This window comes from Coturnix japonica, chromosome 1, assembly GCF_054131305.1.
Source record: "Coturnix japonica strain WE chromosome 1, WE-NBRP24, whole genome shotgun sequence".
Classification (NCBI taxonomy): Eukaryota; Metazoa; Chordata; class Aves; order Galliformes; family Phasianidae; genus Coturnix; species Coturnix japonica.
The window spans coordinates 116,345,710-116,364,202 of NC_140663.1; the positions used below are offsets into that span (position 1 = coordinate 116,345,710).

Sequence of the window (18,493 nt, forward strand, 5' to 3'; positions counted from 1 at the left end):
GGGAAACGATGTTCCAGTCTCACACTCCTCAAAGGATGACAGGTAGAAGATGTGATGAAAAAGGTTGATGTGTTGAGATAAGGATGGGGATATCACTCACCAATTCTCAGGCATCTCAGACTTGGCATAAGTAGACTAATGCAATTTATTCTATTTTGCTAATAACAGATGAGAGAAGTTAGAAATTAAAACAAACAAACAAAAAAAACTTCTCCTCATCCACCTTATTCTGTCTCCTCCCTCTGAGCAGCACAGGAGGATGAGGAAATGAGGAATGGAGACTGCAGTCATTTCATAATGCTTCATCTTTGCTGCCTCCCCATGGCCACTCTCAGTCCCTGATCCACATGGATCCCTCCCACAAGCTGCCATTCCCAAACTGATAACCTTGTCAAAAAAACTCAATACAAATAAACATCTATCATATTCATAACTCCATGCTACTCCTATTGTATAGACATATATGGAAGAAGGCTCAGCCCTAGGAATCCATTGTCGAAGGATTGCTGGTAAACACATCCCATTTGGAAGCACATATAATTAATTATTTCTGTCAGTTTTGGGTAGTGACACAGTAACATACAGTGAGTAACAACTGAGTAATCCCTGCCAAAAACAATCAGATGGAACAACAGAAAGCCTAACCAGTGACATCACAGAAATTTTGTGATACGCGCCGTAAGTTATCATCACAAAGGGTTATTGGTCACAGTCATTTTTCCTTGTGAATGCCTCAAGGTCTTCAAATACTTTTGTAGCTCTTGCTGTCTTTGTTATTTCAAGCGTTTGACTGTAGAAATCTTCTGTAGAAGAGGCCCAAGCATTTTAATTTTAGTATACAATTGGTCTTTTTACTGACTTTGCCAGGAAAAAGGAGGTGAGGAAGATCTTCCAGTAAGCTCTTCTACAAAGTTGCTTTTCAGTGTGTTATAGTCACAAAGAAGCTCTTCAGTCCTAGTCTCTAGTCTGCTCTGTATATTAATACATCTAAAACAACCAAACTGTTTATTTTTTAATTATATTCTTCCAAAACATTATAATTCACCACACAGATAATACTTACACTATACACAAACATACCTGTATATATACATATATTGTTTATGTACATATACTTCAAGGTGGTAATGAAAAATGATGTCAGAGGAGAGGGCTCAAGCCTATTAAATTGATTTTAGCAGAGCAGATTTTTTTTGTATTATGTGATGCATGGCTTCTGTGAAAGAAATGAGAGCGTGTAATTTTCATTTGACCTTTAAACTACTGAAGAGTGCATTTATGAGAGTCATTGACATGGCAAAGAGGATATGATTGCTTGTTGCTGCCACTCCTTCACAGAATTTTTTTACAGGACTACCACTGTGCTAAAATCAGGGGACTTCCATTAAAGAAAAAGAAAACTGCAGTACAAGCATGAGTTTTATTCTTGAAACAATGATCTGAAACCTTAATTCTTTCTGTATGTGAGCAATAAGAACAAGAGAGATTTAAATTAATAGCCTATTACAAACACTGTAAAAAGGAAATGGTGAGAAAATTATACACAAACTGAACTGAAATATAGGAATATGTGTTCTTTAGTCAAAAGCATTCCTTGCTTAGTGAAAGCTGCTTTTAATTTTATTTTATTTTTTAATATAATTTGATTTGCATTTAAACAATTTGCACCTGCAGGTTTGTTCCAAAAGGCAATCATACAGAGTGGAACAGCCTTGTCCAGCTGGGCAGTGAACTACCAGCCTGCCAAGTATACTCGGATATTGGCAGATAAAGTCGGCTGCGACATGCTGGATACCACTGATTTGGTTGAATGCCTTCGGAATAAGAACTACAAAGAACTCATTCAACAGACCATCACTCCAGCCACGTACCACATTGCCTTTGGGCCTGTGATAGATGGAGATGTGATTCCAGATGACCCTCAGATTCTCATGGAGCAAGGCGAATTCCTTAACTATGATATAATGCTGGGTGTGAATCAAGGGGAAGGTTTAAAATTTGTGGATGGCATTGTAGACAATGAAGATGGTGTTTCTCCCAATGATTTTGACTTCTCTGTCTCCAATTTTGTGGACAATCTATATGGTTATCCAGAAGGGAAAGATACACTCCGAGAAACCATTAAGTTCATGTACACGGACTGGGCAGACAAGGAAAACCCTGAAACAAGACGAAAGACCCTGGTAGCGCTTTTTACTGACCACCAGTGGGTTGCTCCTGCTGTTGCCACTGCTGATCTGCATGCCCAGTATGGATCTCCAACGTATTTCTATGCATTTTATCACCACTGCCAAAGTGAAATGAAACCAAGCTGGGCTGATTCAGCTCATGGTGATGAAGTCCCTTATGTGTTCGGCATTCCTATGATTGGCCCAACAGAACTGTTCAACTGCAACTTTTCCAAGAATGATGTCATGCTCAGTGCAGTAGTTATGACATACTGGACAAACTTTGCCAAAACTGGGTGAGTTTGACCTCTAGCATTCCTTCTTGTTGATAACACACTCCTAAAATAGCCGAATTTCCATAGCAGCAGCTCCATGCCTGTATTGTGACTTACGATTATAGCACTGTTTAGTATGTGTGAGGCACTATGTAAGTGGGGCTTATTCATATTTAATAGACTTTTAATTAGTGTTTTCCCACAAACTATTTTCTTTCAGTAGCCCAGTGAGAAGAATAATGCACTGTATTTTTGATTTAAAAATAGGGCAATTATTAAGAAAAAGCCTCTCTTAGAGAAAAAGCAGCTCACCAAGTTACTGAAAAATCAGAGGAAATGTATTCTACTAAAAGAAAGAACTGTTGGGCAGATATTGCTTATATCTTAGAAAAGTAAGTAAGTTGTTTTCCTTTTATTGACCTGCATAGGAATGGGAGCTCAGAGAAAAAGAATCAGAAAGGCAGACACTGGAAAGATTTTTTTCCCCTCTGTGGGCTTCAGTGGACATAATGAATAGTGGGCTGGGATGAAGAAAAGACTCAGATATAAATTTTGCTTTAAGAAGTTTAAAAATTCAAATTAATTCTGCTTGCAAAACAATATATCAATATTTTGCAGAAAAAGAATTGCAAACATTAAAAAAAAAAAAAAAAAGCCTGTCAAAGTGGCTTAATATGTAAGAGCTATTAATAATTTCTCTGTTTTCTATACCATTCATGAATATATTAATATGTTATTGTGGCATTTTACTTGTACAGCAAGTATCTTTGTTGTTAACCTTGAGTCTTTCTTTAGTACTGAACAAAGATACTTGTGGAACAATGGTGCGGTAAATCTTTCCAGTGAATGGTTAGTGGCAAGATTGGACTCCAGAAACTGAAGCTTCACTGCAGTGCAGTGAATAGTATTCAGCATTATAAGAAAAATTCAGAGATTCCCATTGTAAGACATACAGCTCCTAGAAGTTTTTAACATATCCAGGTGATGTTCAAATCAAAGACATTCTGCAATCATAACAAGAACCTTGATTACTAATTGAGTAAGAAAAAATCCAATGTCTCAGGTCAATTTACATAGCAAAATTAAACTTTCACTTTATTGCATTTTAGTCAAGCAGGTACTTCTGAATGCAGAAATCCCATAGCACTGGAGCAAGAGCAAATGAACTGTTAAAAATTTAGGCATCTTTGGAAAAAATCAGATATCAATTGGATGACTGGTGTAGACAAACTGGTGAAAGCTTGGTTTATGGACAAATAATGCCAAGTGTTGACTGTAGTGCACATCAAAGAAGAGTATTTTACCATGATTTACTTTTGTATGGACTGAGTGTTACATGTACATGGAGGTCATGAGTTTCTTGCAAATATGCGTGACTGGAATTATTATGGAGGTCTCCACATTCTCACTGTTAGTAGCAATTCTTTATGATTATTCCCTGTACAATAACTTGCATCTAAACATTTTAAAGAAGTTTCTTTCAGCCCCAACTTTCACTGTTACTAATAGTTGCAACCAGCTTGCAGCTGTTTCTACTTGAAAGCTAATTTCAGCAAGCTACACTTACCATCACCCAGTTATGAACCCACATCTTAGCCTTTCCAAACCTGGTTTCTAGCTTAGCTTAGAAATAGGGAAGCAATTTGTTACAGAGCAGGTGTGAGAAACTAGATTTGGGGTATAAAAATTACATGAATATATGGCTTTTGAATCCACTGTGTGGAAAATTATATGTAAGAGCTTCTTAAGAGGTGCACTTAAAGCTTCAGTCCGCTGTCAGTAGTACTATCCCAACAGATTGTAATTTTATATGCACACGTTCTGTTAGCTAGGGCCATGTTGTACTCCTCGCAGATACATCAGCAGAGGGAGTGTGGATGATGTGAAGGGATGTGTGCCAGCCCTTAATGGATACTTTGAAAGTGACACTCTTGTGAAGAAGGATTTACAGTTTCACAAAGTGGATATGAAACTATATTCACAGAGACATTTATCAGGTTTCTAAAAATCACACTCTTTTAAGTAGTCAAAGTATGCTGCATCTTTGTCCACACATTCATTACTTCTCAAGTCGGTGTCGGAAAAGATATAGGCCTAAAGAACAAATAATGAATTTCTGTGTAATTCAGAGGAATACTCCTAAATTATTTTACTTTCACGGATTCTGAAGCAAAAAGTTAACTTAGTTAACTTTTATTTATTAAGGATATATAAGGAGTTTTTAAGGATATCTATTCAGTTTGGCATTTTAAAGGAATATATAATTAAACTTAGGAAGCATAAATTTATTTTCAAACCAGTTCTCTGTGTACTACTTTATAGAATCTTGCATTTCTTTTGATGTTTTTCTCTGAAGGAATAACTGTTTACATTAGCAAGTCTGTTGGTCAGATGAAACAGAGTACATTGCTTTCCTCGATAGTTAATAGCTGATTGTAAGTATGGCAACAGTGGGACCAGGTAAAAGTGAGGGAAGGAGATAGATGTGGGCAAAACCAGGACTGTGCACCATTGTTTCAGGGAGGAGTAGCAACATCATTATTATTATTGAAATACCTTGAAAATTCAGGGAATGCATGAAGAAACTCTACAGAGTTTTTTGTTTGTTTGTTTTTGTGTCTATTAAAGAAGTCTGCTTAAGGAAAATAAATTATCAATAGGCCTTTCAGTGGCTTGGAAGTAGACTCACTGTGTAACTGTCAAGACATTTTGCTCTCTGATGAACTGAAAAAAATGACACAAAAAATGAAATGCATTAATGTAACAATTCCATTATGGTGACTAATAGTATATGCTCTTGCAAAATTAGAAAAATGGCATTTTGACATGCTATTTGGAATTCTGGATAAGGAAAAATTTCCTACCATTTCTCAACATTCTTCTAGTGTCATAATTACCAGATATGAAATAGAGTTCCCTCATTTGCCCTACAGGTAATCTAGTAATTCTTCTTGTGATCAGAAATTCATGCCAGCATTTACTTCATAGCACTTGAGAAAAAAAAAAAAAAAAAAAGAACAACAAACAAAAAAAACCCCAATGCTTTGACTGTACATTTGTAGCCCATAAGGTTAGAATTTAATGTCAATAAACTGCAACGTATTGAACTGAGCAAAACATGACAGATTGAAATTGCAGAAAAGAAAGTGATAGGTAATGTCAGATGATGTTGCATATTAATAAAAAAAGTAAGATAAGACAGGAAAGATTGTCATGTATATTGCAGACAAGTTCATGCATTTCATGAAGGGAACATTTTTGGAGGTAGAATCTGTTTAATCTGAATTATATAAATTATGAAAATAAATCATCAGAGGGAAAAAAAGATCTACTATAAACACTATTTTTGTTCTAGCAATAAAATAAATGAAGAAAAACAAACAAACAAAAAAATCCTAACAATAAAAAATATTCCTCCATATCAACCAGTGAAATTGGGACCCAAGCTGTGCACTGTGAGATTTGTTAGATGAGGAAGTATAGAACTGAAAAAGTATTCAGATTATATTATCATCATAATTAAAGCATGTTTTTAAAGGGAAATCTTCTCATTTATACTGTAACTATACACTGGAGCCACATGAGAGTCCAGAAACAACAAAGTGATGTGAGAGGCTAAAAATAAAGAAGTTGTAGTTAATGTAGCAGATCAACAGTTTTTCAAACAGCTAATTGGATAGGAGAAAAAGCAGTATCTACATAAGTCACTCCAAAAGTAATGCCTCGTGTTTATTTCCATTGAAACTACAACAGATGCAAACAGTGCATTAACACTAGCAAATTCTCAGCTACAAAACACTTGTTTTCAATATAGTCACCACTATGAGATGCTGTTCATTTTGTAGCGTGACAGTTCTTCTTGGCTTGCCTTTCACACTGCTATTACCGTGGCTGAAATGTACCACCCACTGCCTCAGTGTGTTTACATTCACTGTTTGGTCTCCAGAAACATTCAGTAAGCATCAATGAGTGTCAATGGCTACCATTTTTTCTGCGCGAAGACATTCATTGACACGCCATGTCAGAAGCTATTTTGTCAGACTGCTCTTCTGCTGCCATCTGTCAAACCGCAACAGAATACAATACTGTTGCAAACTCTGTTGTGAACCTCTGCTGCCATACGACCACTGTCTACTACTGATATCATGAGCTAATATGATAAAATAAAAGACATTACTTTTGGAGCAGGCTTCATACATCTATATTTTGTGGCTGTCCACAGTACTGGAAATGTTTTTTTATTAGGATACTGAAAAAATATTTATAAGATAAACTGTTCAACATCACCAGGAAATGAGTTACCATGTCATAATTTATAACCTTATAATTTTAAGAAATATCATCAGTGAGCATAGAAGGAGGGATAAATTAAAAAAAAATAAAAAAAAAATAAAAAATCTTATTTATATATGCAGGGTGATCGTGGTAACTTATCTTCCTGTCTATTAGAACCTTTATCTAGAACTACATTTAGTCATTTCATTTTCTTATGAAAAAAGTTATTTAGGCGCCTATCCTCCAAGTTCAGTTACACAGTATTTAGACCACCTACTCAGTTATTGATTAACCCTAGAACTGATGCCAACAATACAGTTTTGATACTCACAGACAATAAGTTCTGTTTAGGACTGACTGCCTTTCCTATTGTTCGTTTTATTGGGGTGTTTCATGCTTACACATGACCATGTAAACAAATTCCAATATATAAGACTAGTCTCGTGTATCTGTAATTTTCCATCTTGTGTTTGGAGGAGTCAGTACAAATCAGTATTCCTAATAGACAAAGTTAAAAAGGAGACCTGGAGTTAACAAATACAAGAGCAAAAAAAGGAAAGGAAGTTTAATATTTATATATTCATAGTCTGTTTCTAGAGGAAGAATGTTAATTTCAGAAAGTTACTTGCAAAAATCATTATCTGCTGTCATTTGTATACAGACACTACAAAAAAAAAAGTCTGGACATTTTGGTAATTTCTGTTTTCATAAAGGTAAACTTAATTTTACCTTCAGCGAGTCCTGGATTCTTCTTTCCTCTTTCATGGATTAAGAACAAAGTGCAGTTAGCTGCATGGATTAAGAACAAAGTGCACTTAGCTGAACTGTTGAGCTTCTTCTTCACCTCTACCATGTATGAAGTGCAACTCATTTACATGAGCTAGTTTAATTTATGTCTTATGTAGGATCCTTTCGAGATTCTGTGAGTCTGAGAGACAGTTCTGAATTTAAACAGTAAGAGGGGAGAACATTAAGGGGATTATTGCTGAAACTATTCCAGGATTTTGAGTTTCTGAAAGAGAAATGCATTGCATGTTAATAATCATGGGTTTTTTTTGTTTTTTTGTTTTGTTTTGTTTTCTTTAGAATTCATGTTGAGCCCAAATGCATTGTGGCAGATATATTGTGCTGGACAAATATCTTCCCTTTAGCATTTGCCAAATCCTTCAGTGTGCTCTTTGAAAATAGAAGGAATACTTTCATTTCCTTCTTAAATGCATGCTACAATCCCTCAAAGTATCAGTGTATTAGTGTATTAGAATCAAATGCCTCAGTACTTGGAAACTGATTTTTTTTTTTTTTTCCTGGCTTCAACCACAGTGAATAATTACTAATAAATTACTATTTTCAGAATTTACAGAATTCATATAATAAAGCAAATAATAAAAAACAGTTACCATTCTTGAACTCTTAGTTTATATCCTATTGAGATGTGAAATACTTTATCAAGAACGATATGGAAAAAAAAAATAAAATCAAACCCACAAACATAAATGAAACAAAGTACTAAAATTATGTAGAAAATGAATATTTCTTTATCTTGAAAATGGAAAAAGTGTTTCAGATAAACAGAGGAATGTAAGAATCATAAGATTATTAAAGCCAAATTACTAGTCCATTTTGAGGATGGTTAAAGAGTAGATCTTTATGAACAGCAAAGGAATACTAAATTTGGCAATCATGCCCATGAGCATATGGAAACAGAAATGAAAAAAAAAAAAAATAAATAAAAAAATTTCTTTAAAATATGTAACAGTAGTTCTTCCTATTCCCATAACATCCATAACAGTATATTGGAAGAAAAGGAAAACATTAGAATCATTTTCAATGGAAATAAACTAATGCATGTGGGAATGGAAAGGAGAATGGAAAGTTTTCAGAGCAGTGCAAAGAAAATCAATTATACGCTCTCAGTAAAATATATCACAAAATCTCTGAAAATATGCTTTACTGCTAGAGAGGATTAAAGCTAATGTAGATCATAATAGTAAACTATTAGATTTATTTTAAACTCTATTGGTTCACACCCAATGAAAGTTATATTTATCCAAATAATGTTCACCAAAATTCTATGTGTATGTTAACTTCATTTAAATACCTATTGTGCTACAGACTTGTCTTGATTTTGAATCTTTGATTTTTTTGAAAGAAAAAAAAATGAGAAAAAAGATAGAAGTAACATAAATGCAGTTAAATATTTGGCTTAACTAAAGTTCAGTACAATAACAAAAAGATAATTAAAAAAAAAAAATTGAATCCAAATGTTTAATTGCAATTGTTTTCAAACACTGCTACTTAGTTAACTAATGTAAAATTTTTCAGCCAATATTGGTCTTATCCTTAGAAGGTAGGATAAAACTAAGGTTCCATAATACGTACATAGTTCCTTGTGCATTGAACACTTATTTAATTCAAAATGCAAATTATGGAATGATTTCTGACAGATAAATAGTTCAAAGGCTTTATCCCAAAGTAGATATCAGAACAAATGGATATTAATAGCTTGGTAAAGGAACACAGGGACAGGTTGTATCCAATTACCTGTATTAGCCCTGATAGTCTGTGTTTCGAAGTTTTTGTGTAACACACATCATTATGAATTTTCACACACATATATTTTCAACATTTTCATAGAGGTTAGGTGCCTAATTACAACAGTGGATGTGGTGGTATAGTAATTTAGAATACTGATGTCAAATCTCAAGAAGAGCTGAACCCTGAACCTAAACCTCTACTAACTCTGGGAGAAGATAATTAATACTTCTATAAGACTTTACAATGTGCAACTGCCTCACAATACTCCAGATGAGCTTTTGATAACTGAAATACATCCTTTTTTTGTTTTCATTCAAGGAAGTATTGTTGAGTCAGAGATACACTGTACAGTAAGTACTTAGACTTTTGTTTATATAATAAAATGCATTATAAATGTTGGGAAGTTTGACTAGCTTCCATTTTTGGGTTAAGTGCAGGACTAACCCTTAACCAAGTGGCAGAGTTTTGTTGTTGTTGCTGCTGCTGCACTAAAATGACTATAACATTGCTTTTTATTTTTGTAGAGATCCAAACCAGCCTGTTCCACAAGACACAAAGTTCATCCATACAAAACCCAACCGCTTTGAAGAAGTAGCCTGGTCCAAATACAATCCTAAAGATCAGCTTTATCTGCATATTGGCCTGAAACCTCGAGTTCGTGATCACTACCGAGCAACAAAAGTTGCTTTCTGGTTGGAGCTTGTGCCACACCTTCACAATCTGAATGAAATTTTTCAATATGTTTCCACAACAACTAAAGTACCCCCTCCTGACATGACATCATTTCCTTATGTTACTCGACGCTCTCCTGGTAAATTGTGGCCAGCCACCAAACGCCCAGCAATGACGCCTGCCAACAATCCCAAACATTCAAAAGACACTCACAAAACAGCTCCTGAGGATACAACAGTTCTGATAGAAAACAAACGAGATTACTCCACAGAGCTGAGTGTCACCATTGCTGTGGGAGCATCATTGCTGTTCCTCAATATTTTAGCTTTTGCTGCATTGTATTACAAGAAGGACAAGCGGCGTCATGAGACTCACAGGCGCCCTAGCCCCCAGAGGAACACAACCAATGATATCGCACACATACAAAATGAAGAGATCATGTCATTACAGATGAAACAGCTGGAACATGACCATGAGTGTGAATCGCTGCAGGCCCACGACACCCTGAGACTAACCTGTCCACCTGACTACACGCTTACTTTGAGAAGGTCTCCAGACGACATTCCACTCATGACTCCCAACACCATAACCATGATCCCAAATACATTAACAGGAATGCAGCCTTTGCATACTTTCAACACCTTCAGTGGAGGACAAAACAGTACGAATTTGCCCCATGGACATTCAACCACTAGGGTATAGCTCAGCCCTTCCCCCTCACAAGCCACCTGGAAGAAAGAAAGGAAGAAAAAAAAAAAAACAACAAAACAAAACAAACAAACAAACAAAAAAACCAAGAAGAAGAGGATAAAGTTATAATACCATTCATTGAACATCTTGTCCAAATATTAAATAAAAACAAGTAAAAGAGAAGGAAAGTCATTATTTTCTTACTGTTCCTTCCCAAAGAAACTCTGATGTTAAAGATCAAGTATAAACCCTGTGAAATGTGAAAAGTGTACATTGCTGTTACAATTCTGCTTTAAGATCTCAAACCCTTTAATTGAAAGTTGAGGCCAGAATAAGTCACTTAAAACGATGTTTTGAGCATAACAAGCAAACAGACTCTTCTGGAACACAGAGCCAGAGACTGTACAGATGTTCTGGTTTTGGCTTTTTTTTTTTTTTTTTTTTTTTTTTTTAATATTTTTTTTTTGTTTAGTTGGTTTTTGGTTTCTTTTTAATAAATAAAATTTAAAAAAATATATCTTTATGTGCCATATGATGAATGGCCCTTGGTAAAACAAAGACATCATCACGGGCTTTTACCCAGCATATGAAGCTGTAATCCAGATGGGGGAAATAGAATTTTATTATTAATAGCAAAAATGGAAAAAAAAAAATAAAAAAAAAATAGAGAAGGACTGACTATGCAGTAAAATACGTATAGTTCTGTGCATAGAGGTGACTTGCCAGCCTGAACTATATTTAAAGAAACTTTGTAAAAATGTACATAGATGTGCGTTTAAAAACAACTACAAAAAAGAAGAAGCTTTTATTGATGTTTTCAGTTTGAAAAGAGCTTTTAGAAAGATTGTGCATTCGGTTGTGACCTATGTGTATATACATTAGTCATATCACCTCTGTTTCCTCCAAGGCCAAGGGAGGATTTTCTTCTTAATTACTAGCTGTAAACAAAAAACATGCGGTTTTTCTAACATTTCATTTATATGAGGCCATGATGTCATGCAGAGGATGAAGTTGTCTGTGTGACCTGCATATTTTCTCTTACAGGTTACACTTGTGCATGTTAAAGTATTCATAGGAGACTGCTGTTCTTTTCTGAAACCTTTTATTTTTTATTTTTTTTTAATTTTTATAATTTAATTTTGTGTTTGCTTTTGTTAAATTGCAACACAGCAATGGATATGAAAATGGAAAATAATACAAAACAAACAACAACAACAACAACAAAAAACAACAATTAGTATCATAAGCTTGTTGAACTGAACCAAGAGAGATATCCAGTAATTTGTGTTCAAAGAGTCCAGTTTGTTGTTCTTGGTTATTGAGATAAATTATAAATTATGAGTTATGATAAATTATGAGTTTTTGCCCCCACAGCAGCAACAAAAAAAAAAAAAAAAATCTGTTTATATAAGCCTTTTAAGAGCAAAACTATATCCACCAGCAGTTGCAAAGGAATCTCAGCTGAGAAAATACCTCCTCAGCTTTGATAAACAAAAGAAAAAGTGAAATTTGAAAGTTGGGAAAATGATGGTTTGGTTGGCTGGTTGTTTCTTTAAAATAATCAGAAACTGTTCAGAAATAAACAGCATTTAAAAACTTCTCTGCCCACTATTCTGTTTTGCACTTGAGGAAAGAATCTTCCTGTCGGAAAACACTTTACTGCTTTATTAGACAGCAGTGCCATTGCTAGTGAAAATTATGGAAACAGAAGCAGAGATGTGATCAGATGTTCTGCATCTGAATGTGATTTCAAATTCCAGATAACACCATTGTCAGGAAAGGCAAAACTCTTCACTGTTTATTCCCTTCTGCCCTTCCTTCTCCAGGAAGAGCCTTGCAGTGCTATCAAACAAGGAACTTAGTAATTTGATTCGAACAACTGATTTGAATGTGAAAAGCCAAAAATAATTTCTCACAGATGAAGACTGCTTTGTATTTTGTCTTAGAAATTTAATGTGTCATCAAGAGATCGTAACCAAAGATATTTGAACAAAATTGGTCTGCACTTGAACATGGTTATCCCAGAAGTTTTTTGTATTATAAATTCGTGACTAAGCTGCATCAATACCATATGTCCCATAGTAATCTAACACAGGATGCCTTGTACCTCTTTTTGTTTTCTATTTTTATTTTATTTTATTTTATTATTTAAATAAGACATCTTGGAATAGTCCTTCTGGTGAATAAAGGTGACAAAGTGATTCACTGAAGTCAATACAACTCCTTGTTTTAGCATGTAGTAAAGCAAATTCTGAAAAAAAAGAAATAAAAGGAAAGTTAATTATATGACAAAAATGCAACATGTGGCTGATATAATCCCTTATCTTTGATAAATGTACTTTTACCTGACCTGAATGCTCAGGTTGGAATGTGATGAAGCAACAAGCCCAAAGTAAAAGTCGTAGCAAGTGGAAAACCACCTTTTTCACTGATCCATCACATAATGTTGATTGATGCTGACTCATTGACCAGTCAATTGCCACCACCTATGTGATGCCTCAACAGAGATGCAGAAGTTCATAACTATTAAAATAATAATTAAAAAAAAGAAAAAAAAAAAAAAAAAAAAAAAAAGAAAAAGAAAAAAAGAAAAAAAAGAAAAAAGCTTTAAAAAAAAAGAAATAAGGTATTGATGCTTGGCATCATAATCAGTTGGATATGTTTGTAATGTGAATTACAGTATTTGTTTAGTACTTCCAATTGTCTTCTGCTAGCAATATGTACAGTACTGTGTCAGGCTTGTGACATTTGGGTAAAAAAAAAAAGTTCCTGTAAGTGAATGATTTTAGCTTTTAAAAGTAATTGCAATCAAGTTGATTTAATAATTCAATACATCTGGACTAATGTATGATTTATAGAGGGAACAGATTTATAGGGTCTTAATAGAATTCTATAACAATAATTACAAAATATTCTTTGAAAACTGTAAAAGAAAAACAAAAGTACTTTCCCAGGCTTATGTTCTTGACCTTATGAGGCACGCAGGGTTTAATGGTTTCTTCTGTTATTGTTTTGCGATCTTTTGTTTTTTTGCCTTAAGTAATGATAGAAGATATATATGGCTGGACACATATGTATAAACTTTTCAGCAGCATTTTTAATAATAAATATCACAGTATTTTCTAATGCTTTGTGCAAAGAACTACGTGTTCATCCTTTTTTTTAATAGAAAGTCTTTCAGAAGTACATTTTCTGCCCCATCTCCACTTCATTATCTAATGTAAATGATGCCTTGATACACAATACATGGATATTAAAATACAGAGGTTGCACCATTAAGTTAGCATTGAGTTTTCATGGCTTTTCGAGTTCTACAAAACTACGACTAAAAGGAAATACGATGAGGGCATAAACTCCTTATATTTATTATCTGTATGCACTGCAAATCCCATTGAAGCAATGGTTTAATTGTTCTTTTAGTATTTTCTGTAGCACTGAAAAAGAGCTTAGGTAAGCAGCTTCCCATAATAATGTGTAACATAGCAGCTGAAAAATATATCTTCCAAATTAAGGTTCAAAATGATTTAGAAGATCTAATACATCCAACCTCCACAAATAGATATACTTTCACTTCATATTTAAAATTTAGATAAACAACAAGTTTTGCTAGAAAAATACGTAGGAGTAGCAATATAAGTTACTCATATATGTTCAGAGAATTTACATATATTGCAGATATGTCAATATCATTCATCCTTCAAAGTTGAGTAAGCATATATAAGTTGTTTTTTTTTTATGCTATTAAATTAAATTTGTGAATCAGGTTTCCCTTCACTGGACAGGTACATAGACATTTTAGTAATTTTGCCTGGGTATTGTTTGCTTTCTGTCATTATTCTGTTGAATAGAGGTACTAATAATAAGGTTTGATGAATTATTAAAAAGTATTTGCAAAAAGCAAATTCTGAATGATTCATATCAGATTTTTGATATGAAAACCAAGCTTCTGAGATAGAAACATATTATGTGCCTACTGACCTAATCAAACAGCTTGAATTTTGAATATTCAATTTGTATATAAAGCTTTTGCAAATAAACTGCAGATTTAGAATTTTTCAGCAAATATGTTTAATTACAGGTAAACTGAAATTTCACAGCTTGCTTAGAGATAATTCATACACAAGAAAAGAGGCTATAATTGTGTCATTTCTGTAAACTGTTCACCTTAAATTGCTGGGTGAACTCAATAACCTTTTTGGCAGTTATGGATTTCACATTAAAAAAAGGGTTTGGAAGTTTGTTCTTGCTAACTAATTATTGTGTTGTTTTCTTTTTTTTGCTATCTGAGATATAAATCTGCAGATTAGTATGCTTCTATTTGTGCTAAGGAGTACAACAACTAAATGGTATTTTATATTACACAAAAATCATACAAGAGAATACCATAATAATTTTGTGCTTGTCTCATATTTATAGATACACATCTGTATTATTTAATTAGTGTTAACTATTTTTCATATTTTCATCTACAGCTCTTTGACATCATAAATCTCATCAGCCTGAATCTCCACAGGCCATAAGCAGCTGGTAAAACTGGAATATTATGCATTTAACATTATAAAATTTAAAAATATTTCTCATCACCTCAAAATAAGTAAGATACTGACCTTTTATGGAGGAAAATGAAAAATAATGGAGAGGTTTGGAAATGCTTAAATAACTTTCTTGAGGTGTAGCATAACAAACAACATATCATTCAAACCATTTTCTTTGTTTTCAGCTATGGCCACCAAGGCTCTCACTGTTATTTATGTTTTTGGAAGTTATGCTTTCAGTTCTTTATGATCCTCTCAGACTAGTTTATCCAAATTTTACTGTGGTAATGAAACCCAGCTCACTCAGGAGTGATATATGTAGGTTCCTCCAAAAGTAATGCCTCCACCATTTGCTATGTGTTTTCTCCAGCAATTTAAAATCTGGGCAGCCATTTGGAACATGTCTTGTCCTTCATATCACTGTCACCATTGCTGAAATGTGCACCTCACTGTGCTCACATCCATTATTTGGTCTCCACAAACATTTGGCAATTGTCAACATATACCAGTGGCCAATTCATGGTGGAATTCAGTTCCATTCAGTTCCTTCCCTTCATCCACAGTTCCAAGCAGGCATTTTTTTTTGTCAGACTGCCCCTCTACTGCCATAATACCAACATTTTTCTCTGACATCGTGGGCCAACATAAAAAAATAGGAAGCATTACTTTTGGATCCACCCTCACTGCTGCAATCCAGTCACAAAATCCAGATCAAAGAGTTCTGTCAAAAGCCAAATAAACTGCAGAGGTAATTAATGAGAATATATGTTAATATTGCAAAAACTGAAATGTAGAATAAACATGTAATAAATTATCTACATTTGCTGTTTTTCAGTTGAAAGTTGACAAGTGTTTACAATATGCACATTTTCCCAACTTATTTTTCTGCCCCTTCCCTGCAAAAAAAAAAAAAAAAAAAAAAAAGCAAGATTTTTCCAGCCAGTATTTGTCATTTCTTGAATATCCACTTACGTAAATGAGAAACAAAACAGATGACATCTTTTTGTTTCCTGCCCTCAGACACTGAAAGCATTTTTTTTTTCTTTCTTTTTTTTTTTTTTTCTTTTTCCCCCACTCCTATCTTACTTCTCATCAGGAATTATAGTTTATCCAGATGCTTCAGGGTAATCCTGAAATTCCCAAATTCCTGGTTTAATAGTAAAGGAAATCCAGACCTAGATCAGACATATATTTACTTGGACTAGGAAGTAGTTTTCTTTCTCCCCCACAGCCAAACTATGGCACAAAAACATTATGAACTTTAACTATGCTTTACTTTAAAGCAATATCTAATTTCAAGAGACCACTTTCACCACTTGTGGTTTCTCATGTCATGCTTTTTATTGTACCTAACTCATAGTAAGTACATGCATTATCCTGTATATCTTATCTCTTTTTCATTTATTTTCCTGAGAGCTAAAGATGAATTTCTATGTTTTGTGTGGTTGTTTTTTGTTTGTTTGCTTGTTTGTTTTCTTTCTTGCTTGCTTGCGTGGTTTTTTTTGTTTTGTTTTTTTGTTTGTTTGTTTTTTTTCCTGTCACAACAGTTCTGTTTGACCTCAGATGTGTTCTATTCTGTGTTGTATGATTGAGGGAGCATTTTTCATCTGTCATTTTCCTTGTAATGTTTTTACTGCTCAAAATGTTCTCCTGAAGGAATATCTACATAACAGTATTTACATAACAATTTGTAATCTTGGAGTCTTCATCTCTCTGCTGCCTGCACTTTGTATCAGTCCAACCATTGTCATTTGACACGGTGCTTTTCTTAGTGGGGAGTGTCAGCTTGGAGCCAGGTTCTCTTGTTACACTGCTATCATTCACTGTCAGTATTTGTTTCTTTTCTCTTTTGGTTTTAAATCAAAGATGAGCTAAATTAGTCCACTGCAATATTGCAAACCAAGTTTTCTCAAATATTAAAATATTATTCTTAACTCTTGTTTAGGTACAAGATTTAAACAACACGGTATCATCAAAACAATAACAAAAACAATATAAAATATTTGCATTTCTTAAACCTTTTACAAAAGGTCTCCCATCAGAGCAAACTAATAGATGCCTGTCACAGATAGCCTTTAAGGACAGGAATTCATGGTATATTTGAGTACTAACTCCCATCTGATGAAGATACTTCTTTCTAATATCTATGGAAATAAATACAATTACCATTTTCTTGCTTAAAGATTATACTACATTGTATCAAAAATGTTTAAACAAGAGCTAAGTTAAAGCTCTCAGAAACTTTAAATACCGGGGGTCACACTCTAGTATTCTGCACTTGTGGTTATTTTGCAAAAGCAGCAAGTTGAACTTGATAGAGAGTAGTCGCGCTGAGTGCTGTCTACTATCCAGTCACTGTATATCCCACTTCAGAAGACAGAATAGAATTTGCATGTTTTAGGCATAGAACACTGAGAAAACATTTTTAATGGAATTAGTGCTTTCAAACAGTAAACAGTAGTAAAGAAACTGAAGGGAGAAGGGTTTAAAATAAATAGGAATTAAATGTGCATGGTTCCTAAATGAATTTGACAGGCAGAAATACAAAATGATATGATACTCTGAGATATCAACTTAAAACAACATGACAGATTTCTATGCAGATTGGTCAACAGAAAAAAAAACGAAAAAAAAAAACCAACAAATTCTCAAAGGATGGGTTTGTACACGGACTAGTCAAATCAACTAAGTAGAGATAATTAGTTTATAATGGGATTTTGAAAAAAGGCATTGTGTTATAACGTGACATCATGTGGGTCAAGATTTGAATATAATCTACAGTACTCGTCTGGGTATTGAGAAATGCAAAATTAGATCCCAAGATGTGCTACTTTTGCCAGAAAATGCAGCTATGGTAGAAAATATAGAAAAGTGAAAAGTGCACTTATGTCTGTAAATGACTAAAGAAACTTTCAAATCATTTAATTCCAAGAAAAGTGAGGTGCCAAACTTGATAAAAAGGGAATAATAAAAATAGAAAGCAGGCACAGTTCCCATATGGAGAACATAGAGGTTAACAGATAGGGATTATGCTCAAAATCTGCTTTTGTGATACAGAGGGGTGGAAAAGAAAGGTCCCTAGAACATGCTGTGTTCTAGTAACCACTGGCTCTTAAGACATCAAAAATAATATTTCTTAGAGTTGCTCAGATCTTGGGGTCTAAACACAGATCAGGTGAATATGCATATAGTTAAAATATTTTGTTTGATTTGCAACAGCTCTACAAATTACTGCTTCAATAAACAGTAAGTAAGTACAAAGATACTTTTTTTTTTTTTTTTTTTTTTTTTTCCCTGAGTCTATGGATATGAAGTAATATATGCCAAGGACACATGGAATAAC

The 18,493-nt window shown here is 33.9% G+C and overlaps 1 protein-coding gene across 6 annotated transcripts in view; it reads left to right on the forward strand.

The window, feature by feature from the left end:
* The window catches only part of NLGN4X (neuroligin 4 X-linked), a 149,008-nt gene extending 135,267 nt beyond the window's left edge, over nucleotides 1-13,741 (forward strand). For 3 of the 6 annotated variants that reach the window (XM_085550965.1, XM_085550962.1, XM_085550969.1), the window contains 2 exons: nucleotides 1,675-2,464; nucleotides 9,778-13,741. In XM_085550965.1, coding sequence (XP_085407091.1) covers nucleotides 1,675-2,464; nucleotides 9,778-10,627 — 1,640 coding nt within the window. In that variant the 3' untranslated portion in view covers nucleotides 10,628-13,741. The remainder of the gene's footprint in view (nucleotides 1-1,674; nucleotides 2,465-9,777) is intronic. The other 3 variants (XM_085550948.1, XM_085550946.1, XM_015848830.3) reach the window with 1 other exon arrangement.
* Nucleotides 13,742-18,493: the final 4,752 nt, after the last annotated feature.